The sequence below is a fragment of the Nicotiana sylvestris genome, chromosome 12, assembly GCF_000393655.2.
Source record: "Nicotiana sylvestris chromosome 12, ASM39365v2, whole genome shotgun sequence".
In the NCBI taxonomy this organism is placed as follows: domain Eukaryota; kingdom Viridiplantae; phylum Streptophyta; class Magnoliopsida; order Solanales; family Solanaceae; genus Nicotiana; species Nicotiana sylvestris.
Window position 1 is genome coordinate 125,245,443 of NC_091068.1, and position 11,352 is coordinate 125,256,794.

An 11,352-nucleotide genomic window follows, 5' to 3' on the forward strand; every position below is an offset into this window, starting at 1 on the left:
TACACTGATACCGTACGTGTGTGTAAAGCAAAAGTGAATCCAGAATTTAAACTTCACGGGTTAAAAACTCATAGTATTTTTGAAATTATGGGTTCATGTCTATTATTTTTCATACTTTTAGTGGAGTTTTTACACATAAATTTATGTTCTGTGTAAAAAGTACTGGTTTTGTCTGAACCTAGTAACTCAACACTGCATCCACCCCTATATATAAGTTCTATATAGAAGGCTGCTATCATGTATACATGTGTGTACCATTAGCAGGTGAATTCACATGTTTACCTCTGCGTATTATTATTTCATATATATGTAGCAGAGAACAGGAAACGTTACAACTTTGGTCAGTTCAGGCTATTAATACTTAAAAGTAAGATAATGGGCTCTGTAAGTCCATTATCTTACGATCGAACTAAATGGGAATAAACTGATTCAATAAATTGTTGCTATTTAAAGAAACATCATAACTGTTATTTACAAAAAAAAAAATTATCATCTCATTTTCGTTTCTACTTTATAAGTTAACAAGATACCTATCTTCTTTTCACCATCTGGCTTAGAACTGCATGATATTGAATGCTGTTAGCATGTTTGGCATGATTACCTGGATAGCTATATTCAGTGTGCTGCTCCATGGTCTTCATTTGTTTTTCCTTTAGTCTTGTTTAACTTGCTGGCTGGAAAGTGCAACCGTGCCATCAGTGGTCGAGGTGCTCGTGTCTTCTGATCAAATCCCCGCACACAGACAAACCCTGGAAAAATACAATAGCTATTCATCAGAAAAGCAAAAATGTTTTGCAGCAGGGTACACCAACTTGTTCCTGTTAGTTTCTGAACTGATTACTACCATTTATTCATAGCTAAATTTACCATTTATCCAATGCTGTGGAAGGCAATCATGAAACAGGTCCTAGGTCTTCTGATACTTCTATATCGTTTTAAATTTTGATTATGGAATGTTTTTTTTAAAAACATGGTATGTTAAATTTTAAACAGACTAGAATGTGATCCATTTTATCTATTTGTTTTACAGTATTCCATCTCGACATAAAGCTAGTTTAAAACACGTGTCTTTCAGGGTTTCACTTTGTTGAAACAGATAAGAAGCTAATCACTGCTAAAACTGAAAGATTTTCCATCTACATACCTCTCCAAAAGCAGTGTTGGATACTTTCTGTGGTTAATCCTGATGAACATGAGAGATTTCAATGTTAGTTTTAATCCCAAAACTTTCTAAATGAGGTTTCATCAGTTTAGTGATTTTTTCACCTTTGAATATCGTCGGTATTGAGGTTCCAAAGTAGACAGTCCGCCGTGGGAGATTCCACAGCCAATCCCTTGGGACATTAATTGGGTTGAGGCTGGAGTCATGGTCTGCGAACACCTGCAAAAATAATTTGTACACTGAAAACCTCAATATTTGACATAGAAGCTGTCTTTGACGTGTGAAACCTGTACATGAGCTAAAAGTTGGTTATATTCACCTCATTGACCTGAAAATAGGTACCATTGAGTGGAAAGCTTCCTCTCATAGCTGTTCTACATGGTATCTATTGACAAGAATAACAATTAACACAAACTGAGTGTATCTCTTAGGTCATTTACTCGTATAAACATGACCATTGTTATAGTCTATGGGTTTTCTTACCAGAAGAGTCCCTCTTACTGTCTGAGAATGTGCTTCACGTATGCTGTTGCATGAGGAACATGTCTCATTTTCACACAGTTTGCCAGATTCTTGAGAGTTGCACTGTGTTTCTGGAGGTTGAAAAGAATTTGCTGTTTCACCTGATATGAATTTGATACAAGCGGTAAATCAGTTGGTGCTGAAAGGGGGATATGAAAGTTAAACTGATTTTACCTACAACTCAGACTAACCCATGAGATTTGTACCCTAGAGTTACCAAAGTGATAGGCTATGTCAATAGTTCCCTAAGCATGACTTAGCTAATTCATCTATTTTCCACATTACAAGAATATTGTGACAGGATGCCTTCCAAAAATCTCTTTCATATATAGCATTACAGTTCTTGTTATCCTACCCGGTGTCCAAATAGCAAGAAGATAGGAGCAAGGATCATCTGGTTCTCTTTTGTCCAACTGCAAAATGAAAAATGTAATTATTTGGAGGATTAATTTCTATATCTGCTTGGCTGCTGGTTACATGTTGGACATAAAACTACTGTGGAATCACTAACCCCTTCCAAAAGTGGATGAGAATCTGGAAGTTCATATCTGTAGGAGGAAAAACAATTGAGTGAGTACAAGAAGTTCTTCAAACATTGTATTACCTTGAAAAGAACAGTCTGTTCTTGTCTGTTGAGTCAGTGCTTTTTTTTGGCAGCATAATTCTATTGTTATGATGTAGGATCAGGATTATTTACTTACACTTGATGTTCAGTTCTCAGCCTGCTGACATTCTTAAGTTTAGGCACGGGAATTGATGCAGCTTCTGAAGTTAAGGCTACTAAGGCATTCGACATTTCTACCTGATGAAGCTCCATATTGTTTTCGACATACTTCTTTAAATTTTGAGTGAACTCTGCCATATTCAATTCAATTGTAGGAATTTCACAAGGATCTTCATAGTAAGTGTCCTCTATGTCAATTTCTGGTGCTTGTATTTGCTCTTGCTCAGGTGTGGCAGGAAGTTCAACAATGGGCTCTGGTGTTGCTGGCACTTCAATAATAGGAGCTGAGTTGATCAACTTCTGATGCTCCACTGGTTGTTGATTACCCGGAGGTAATGGCAGAGGCAGGTGAGTGAATTTTTCCCTTGGATTGTTGTTAGAGGCTTTGTTTTCTGTTGCAGACACAATGCTTTTTTCTTCCTGCGCGGGAAGGGCAAGCCTCGCACTGAATGGTGCATTATCATTAGATCCAGTTTATGAAATACAATGTACTTCATCAAAGAAATACAATGTTTCTGAATCTTTAAACAGATAAAATAGCCGTTCAAGTCTTGTAGTCTCAGTTAATGTGCTTGCAGTATGGATATGACCAATAAGAGAGTTCTATTAGCTATCTTAGAAATAAGTACATCTAAAAAATTTAGCATGAAATTGCTTCATCAGTGACTGGAGTTTTCTTATCCAGAATGCCTCATGGTTGTATTTTATATATTGGTGGGTTAGCCTGAAACAGGCTAGTGGTTCACTGACGTATAGTAGATTTTGCATACCTAAAACATAGTGGAACTATGATCCTTTAGGTTTGAGTGGAATAGTTAATGTAGTAGAAACAAGATAGTTGGACACACAAGACAGAAGTATTTTAGCTGCAGAAACAGTAATAAGCTAACCTTGCAAAGGCACTTGCAAAGTGTCTGCATTCTCCTCTCAGTGGACATGCGTTGCAATTGGGTTTGCTTTTTGTACAGAAGACCTATATGAGTTGGCTTTAGCCTTTGATTGCAAATATCTACTAGTTTTAGGAGATATCATCTAATAGCATTGACATACCTTTCCGAAGGTGATCATATGGTAATGTAGCTCATATCTGTAATTAAGATCTTAAATAAATGATCTGTTACTTGTTGGAAGAAAACAAAAATAGTTTCTAAGCTATCTAAATATAAGTGCACATGCATTGCATATGAGTCCCTCGACCAAACTCTGAATCAACCATGCTACTATTTTCTTCACTTTATTAAAGTAGACAAATACTTCTATCATTTGATTTACCAGAAGATTGACATTGGAATACTTACATTTAGTTACAACTTAGGGCTCGATATCTGTGAGTGGTCAAATTATGACACTACAATTGCGAAGGACACCCATACATACATACATACATACATATATGTCTGTGGATGCTACTTACAATGTTCTTTGATCAAGCTTGCAGAGACGTGGCCATAGGTACTTTTGGATTGACTCCAGTATTGGGTACCTGTAGGAATACCACAGAGTTAGCCTTGCACCATGTATGCAATTGGAGATATTTTAGAGTCAGGAGTACTCACAGCTCAAGAAGATGCAATTGTAGTGACTCGGGCAACGGCTGCAGGGGCACCCACCCTAGCCTAACAGCAATACGCCCTACATTTGTGTCAACCTTATTACAGATACACAGTCATTAGTGTGATTGAACTATTTCTCATATATTAGCTCTTCCAAAATTGGTTCTAGATCTTACTGGGAAAGCTAGGTGGTGAAGTGTTAAAAGTCTCACACACTCCACGCTCTTCAGACCCAAGCCCCTTATGCTCAATAGATACTCTCTGAAACCATACATTTGAATTGTGTTAAAGTTTGTAGATGACTACTATTTTAAAGGTGAGAGATTATTTGGAACAATTGCTAGCTTACTTTGCTTTGTCTGGTGGAACATCTCTCAGCCATTCAAGATCAATGCTTCCATGTTCACTAACAATCCGGTTAAGAAAATTCTGCAATAGTAAGTTTAATATCATTGAGCAATCACTTGGGATTCCAGGCCAAATAATTACTGTATATGTATATGTTCTCTTGTCCTCAGATATTGCAAAAAGGAAATACACATGTATGTACCTTGATCCTCTCTGCCAGCTTGTTGTTCATTCCTCGTTCTTTAATTGTGTGGGCTATCTCATTGACATTTGCGCACCTCACTGCTTCCCAGTCCAGTGAATCCATTGTGTTCGCTGTCCTTTCTCTTTTCTTGCCGTTGGCCTGGGCCTCTAACCGTAAGCTGTCCCAATCAATGTTCTCTTTCTCCTTCCCGAGCTGTCCCTTTTTTGCTTTAGAAGGATTTTCATTTACACTGTCTACTTTGCTACAAGCATGATCACTGACATTTTTCAAGTTTGACTCCACAGCTCTTTGCTCATACTTACATGAATCAAAAACTATGCTGGCTCTTTCTGTGACTTCTATATTGGTTTCTGAAGAGGTTGGTGCTTCTGGAACTTGGGGTACATTGCAATTTCTATCTTCAGTTTGAAACTGTAGTTCGACATTGACTTCTGCATTATTAACTGTCTCTGTGTCCAACTTATTTTGAGGGTTATTGCATGAGATATAAGTTTCACTCCTCAGTGTTGTGTACCGTTCTGGATGTGCACATTCTACCAATGATCCAGGTTGTTCGAGGGCACTACGTTCCTTGCGAAGGACTGGGAAGTTTCCACCTTCTTGTAAGTATTCAGTGCACGTGGTTCCTCGTGCTCCTGAAGTTCCTGCCATCTGTAATAGCTTCAAAAAAGAAGTGGAGCTGCAAAAGCTGCTTGTGTCAGTTCTTTCTGAAGTTTGAACAACCGCAGAGTTCTCAGAAGAAACTACAGAACTCGGAGAAGAAGGCAAATCATTCAATTCTTTTTTATCTCTGAAACCCATAAGTGTTGATTCATGATACAGATCTGAACCTTCTCTAGAAGAATCTGATTGCAGAATTACTGAATGTTCTGCTGACTTTATGCAATCTGTGCTATTTTCACTTGATTCAGAGCTGTTGACAGCTGTTTTTTCTTCATTTGAATCTGTATTATAGACTCTCCAGGAATCCTGACATCGACTTGACTGATTTGCTTGATCTTCATGCCATCTGATAGAAACAATGGGATCTGTTGCACACACTTCAGGTTCTTCAATTATGACAGCTGTTCTCCCTTCATGCTTCTGAGTACTGCTCTTTGTCTTCAGAGGAAAGTGAGCAGCGAGTGACATGAATGCAGAACTGTAAAGTGGACAAAGTAAGTATTTTGGGGAAAGGTGGACAAAGTAATATGTTGTACTCCATCTTTGAACTTTAGAAATTTGCTGGAGGACAGAAAAAAACCCAAAAATTACAGAATTTTATTGTTTCAGCTACCTGGAAAGGTGATCTGAAACATTCTGTGTAAGAAATACTCCAACTACAGAGTCCACAACAGATCCCTTCCAAGGTGAGAAGCGCCTGTCTCCTGACTCACCCAGAAAAACAAAAAGAAAAAGATAAATAATAGTTATGGTTATTACAATGGATAAAAACATGTGACTGACATCTTTTTTCTTTAATATGGTGTTTAAGATTGATAATAGGTGTACAAGGTCAGCATTTAGTTTCTGCCTCACTGTTCAATAGTTTCTATGACCACATGATGAGTCGCAGATTGAAGATATTAGCATGGCTGTTTGCTGATTGGATGTGATGTTTATGGATGCAGTGTCATTACAGAAAGAAGATATTCTCGTAGGACTGATCTCTTCATCCTTAACCTACTTCCTTTTTAGCGCATACACGTGTTGATATGCATGTCAGGTTGGATTCTGGTTTCATGCTTGAGCTGTTGCAAGTGCATGCGTTTTGTAAGTTTGAATTAGTTCTGAGTTCACTTAGCTGGTGTCAAAGTTGGTATGTGGTGAAATTCTGTAAAGTATTAGATCCATATTCTCTATCCTCATTTTTTTTTTTTTTTTTTTTTGGGGGGGGGGGGAGGGGGTTTGGGCAGTCACAAGCCATCTTCATATTTAAACTCTACATTTTTTTCTAGCTATATTTCTAATGACGGGAACCTAGCTACCATTTTGAACTTAGCCACAAGGAAGGCTTGAAGACATTGTATAAATACCTTGGACAAGACGCATTCGCGCAATAAATGAGTCTGCTCTACTATTAAACACTCTACGTTCTTCTTCCCACCATTTTGCCTTGTCTTCATCTGTTCCATCAACGCCTTCACTGTTTATATCTTGCAGCAAAAGCTTCCATACCCTATCAGTCTCATCATCAACATCAACTTTTGGCCGTGGTTTTCGTTTCCTAACCAATGAACTTCCGAAAGGAACAATACTTCCATCTCTTTGATAAAGAACAAGGGCACTCTCCCCTTGAAACTTGGTGTGGTAGGTGACATTTCCATGTTGACCTTGAATTTGGCTGCTTTCTCTGTTTAAATCAAGACGCTGCAAGTGTTCTGCAATTTCATCAATTGGAGACATGCCTCTCCATGTTAAAGCTGGTGGGGGACCTGCATTCAATGTTAGTTAGCAACTAAGGAGTTATGATGTAATTGATTGTCTTAAGAATATGCCTTTTAAGTACCCCTTGCATTTGCTGTGAATTGTTGATGGATGTACATGCTGGAAGCTGTTGAGCTGACAAAGGTGCTTTTCTTTGATTGCTTTTTTGTCTTCATTGGTGCTCGGGTGTCCGCAGTTGGAGCTTCCATGCATGCATTGGATAGATGTGAAGTCTTGTATCTTTCTCCAAGTCTGCATTTTGTTGCGTATTTGGATGTAGAAGTCTGAAATTGTTTGTAAATTTCATGCACAGATGCTAACTCATGCACTTGAGTTGCGCCTTTTGATCTCCCCTTCCTTAACTTCCCTGCTTCCACAACTGCTGGCACAAAATCGGAGTTCTGCAGTCTGTTGTAGGCTATATTGGTTGAAGAATTGTTGCTAGGGGAACCACTGATATTGCACCGCGATGAAGGCACATGGTTAATTTCGCTAGTAAAATGCTTAATGTAAGATGCTGCTGAGCTGTGGCCCTCTTCTGTTCTCTTTTTCTTGTAAGTTGCAGGACAATGCATCCCTAGGTTACTATAAACTTCAGGTTCATTTGCTGGAAGGATTGCTTGATAAGCCTGCATGGAATTGAAATACACTCCTCTGGCATTTAAGCTGTAGAATTGTGCTTCATTAGTTCTATACGAATGCTGTCTCTTCAAGCCTTTCCCATGTGGCAAGCATGTGCTGCTGCTACAGTTGGAACAATTCAGGCTCTGTGGTGTCATTTGTAGTATGCTTGCCTGTTTGTCACGAGTTAAATCTGAAAAATTGATTCTATAATTTCCTCTTGTGCTTTCATTTTGATTACCAACCATGACTTCATCATGATTCCAGCCAACCTTGTCCAGAGACGGAGAACCAAGGTACTGCACTTCATGCTGTGACAAGTAATTTCTCAGCTCCTGGTTCAGGGAACATTTGATGTTATAAGTTGTTCCCACTCCTGTCTTTTCATGGGGGGCTTCCATACCTTGTCCAAGTTGTGCAGACTGTACACATTGTGCAGTTGATTCGGTTTGATTTGCATGCAAATCCAAAGTTGAGGGCCTGTATGATGAGTTTTCATCACTTGCTTGTCTTTCAAATTCAAAATTCAACGTTTTCCTGCAGGATTTTCTAGGAGGAGAAACTTTTTTCTGATCAGTTGTTCCACTGCTCCCCTCTTCAGAGGGTTGTTCTGTGCTCTTCTTAACTTGATTTCTTCTGACGTACTTCCTCTTTGCTGGTGGGGTTTCTTTGGAACTAGGAGTCTTTCCATTGTCAATTGTATTGTGTACCTCTTCAGCAGAAGTGGGTGCAGGGCTGCCAACCTTGTTTCTTCGGACATACTTCCTCTTTTCTGTTTTTGTCTCCACTGAACCAGGCTGCTTTTCGGTTCTTGGTTTAGGAGTCCTTTTAGGCTTGCCTTCTACAACCACCTTGGGCCTGTGTTTTCTTCTTCTTGGTTTTTGCTCTGGTGTATTATTCAGTTCACTATCCTGTTTGCCTTCCATGTCAAGCTTGTGATTCTCCTGCAATTCTGATTGATTTAAGACCAGCTCCGACTGCTCTCTGCTCTGTTGGAGTTCATTTGCTTCAGCTCTCTTTATTGTATCTTCATATGACTGTACACCTCTTGGTAATGTAGTAACATTAATGTCTAGGTTTGACGCATTAGATGCTTGCCCTTTACTCTTGATCAGATCTGGTGTTACTGGTTCGAACTGGAATGCGATGTTGCTCGAGATTGCATCCGTCATTCTTAGGGGTGAATTCAAGTTGAAAGGGGAGCTGGGAAAAGTAGAGCTTCCATCTGCATTATGGATCCTCTTAAGTCATGTTAGTTTATCAAGGAAATAATCCCAAAACATGAAGCAATAAATTTCTTTAGGTTGTGACATGTTAGCTAAACCATGATATTGTTTGATGCTTAGCCGAATTGTTTCCATGGAATGAAACCCAAACACAATATGTAGAAGCAAGTGCTATTAATTATAGATAAAAATCAATAATTTGACTTGGAATGAGACCCTAATAGAAGAGCACTCAATTAGAGGAAAAACATAGTGTCATAAATCTTGTATGTAACCTTTTTGTTTCCGTTCTGATTTGTTATTCCAAATGCAACTTTAATGAGTACCCACAAGAATGCTAAACTCAATGCAAGCAAGTTCATGCATGCTTTAGTAGATGTAAGTTTCAATTTACCTGAGAACGTAATACTAAACTTGTTATATTTCATTCTCTAACGTTTTCAGGTCTTACCCGAGAACGTAATACTAAACTTGTTGTATTTCATTCTCTAACGTTTTTCAGGTCTTAGTATGCACGAAGATGCTGTTGTGTTAATGAGGCAGGTAAAAGACACTCTTGACAAATATATGGAATGCCGTTGTTGTAATCTGAAGATCCTCGAAGCAGTTGGGTCATTCCAATTACATGAGATACAGACGAATCAGTGAATACTTCATTTGTTTACCTGCACTCTGAGAACTGACGAGCGGTTTGAAATAACTCCTGGCACTATAAGCTGTATCATCTTTTGCATTTTCAGCTGCGGGCGTGGTGCCAGCAGCATGTGCCATCGCCAAGAGATCTCCGAAAGACACATTAGTCCACATGTCTACGTTATCACTAGAGAAGTTATTGCACATCTTTATACCACCTCCATACATTTCCGATTTTGTGCCTACTGCTGCTTCCCAGCTGGCGAAGCACTGATCTACTGTTACTGAACTTGTTGAACCATTGTAAGCAGATGCATTTTGAGCTTCGGCTGTGGCGTCAGCAGCATGTGCCACTGCTGCTTTTTTCATCTGCAACTCTGACCAATCAACCTGAGCTGGCTGGTTTTCCTGCCTACTCTTGCTAATTGGTGGCAATGTCGCAAACCCTGGCTTCCCTGGAGTCGCTGGAATCCATGAAGTGTTGGTCTGTAAATCCTTCATTTCTTCAATCGAGCTGCCTTGGCCTACATCCATTTTGCAGCTCTGGAAAACTGGTAAAAATCCAATCTTTTCTCCCCACATAAACAATTTTTTATGAGAAAACTCAACCTTGTCCAGGACTTAGAGAAGATTATTAATTCTTCAGTACCAATTTTATTTTATGAAATTATCCTGCAAAAGCAACAATCAAAGATGAAATGACTCACAAATTAACAAAAAAAGAAATAAGAGAATTTGCAGGAATAAGAGAAACAGAATACCAGAAACTCTACAAAAACAGAATTTATTAGATCTTCTATTCAGATTTGTGAAACTACATCAATTGGTTCCTTTTTAGCACAGATCCCTAAAGACAAGCAGAACTAGCTCTGCAATGGAGGTAGTGTGTGAAGACCAAACAAGAATGTAGATTTTAAACAAAATAAGAAATCTTATTTTTGTCAAATTTAAGAAATTAGTAGGAAAAAATAGATCTTGATCAGTGAAAATTGCAGCAAACTGACAGAACAATAAAATCTGCATACAATCTTTAAAATTCCCATTTTGTTCTGCAATTTCATTATTTCTAATTTAGAAAAAAAAATGCATATATAACTAGTCAAGAAGTGTAATTTGGATTTAGAAAGCTCAGTCAATTTTACTCACCTGGGAAATGGATAATTGACGGAGATCTCATGGAAGCAGAGTATACCATTAAAGAGGGTGAGGGAAAGTAGGAAAAAGACCAAACAGAAACGGCAAGGCATTATTCATAGACTCGAACAAAAGCGCTTTGAACCGATAATTTCTTTCTCGGTAAACTACAAAAAAAAAACCATTATTAATATATTTTTAGTGTTCTTTTAATTACTGTATGTGTTAATAACTCAGTGTGGCAGAAACATTTATAGGTAGGGGTTTAAAGTTAATGGTATATCTGCACTTAAACGATAAAAACGCCGTGAGTTGGCTAACCAAGAGTTGACCACGTGAGTGTAAGTACCAGGGGATAGGAGAGTGGTTTTGCTTGGCATGTATTTGTGGCTTTGTGCTATTAAGTGGGTTATATCGTTACGGTTTGGGATTTGACAGTTATACAATCAAACCACTTTATAATAATAACACTTATTTATAAAAGTCAAATTTTTTTAGAACCAATTCTCATATTCTATTATAATATATATTTTTTATAACAACAATTCGCTATAGCATTTAAAAATATTCGGAACAAACGAAGCTATTATAAAAAATTTAACTATAATTGTTGCAGTTTAAATATTTTAACATATATGTATATGTGTTACTGAATTTGTTATTATTATTGTTGTATGTTATTGGTTAAATTATTAGAGTTAGTAATTAGGGAAGTGATAGTTATATTTACTGCAATTTTGAATATTTGGCATGCATATATATTACTACAAGTTAAATTATTAGAGTTAGTAATTATTAAGGAAATAACTTGTATAACT

General features: G+C 37.8%; 1 protein-coding gene across 1 annotated transcript; it reads right to left on the bottom strand.

The window, feature by feature from the left end:
• Positions 1-425: 425 nt before the first annotated feature.
• LOC104239858 (DNA glycosylase/AP lyase ROS1-like) lies at positions 426-10,788 on the bottom strand. Its single transcript, XM_009794585.2, has 20 exons — positions 10,547-10,788; positions 9,433-10,072; positions 7,003-8,766; positions 6,530-6,928; positions 5,791-5,881; positions 4,512-5,655; positions 4,311-4,390; positions 4,138-4,222; positions 3,965-4,056; positions 3,823-3,891; positions 3,459-3,495; positions 3,299-3,381; positions 2,386-2,853; positions 2,196-2,232; positions 2,040-2,097; positions 1,646-1,785; positions 1,482-1,547; positions 1,267-1,381; positions 1,145-1,183; positions 426-749 (listed from the first exon to the last, which is right to left on the bottom strand). The coding sequence occupies exons 2-20, from the start codon at positions 9,980-9,982 to the stop codon at positions 616-618; spliced, it is 5,451 nt and encodes a 1,816-aa protein (XP_009792887.2). The 5' UTR covers positions 9,983-10,072; positions 10,547-10,788; the 3' UTR covers positions 426-615.
• Positions 10,789-11,352: the final 564 nt, after the last annotated feature.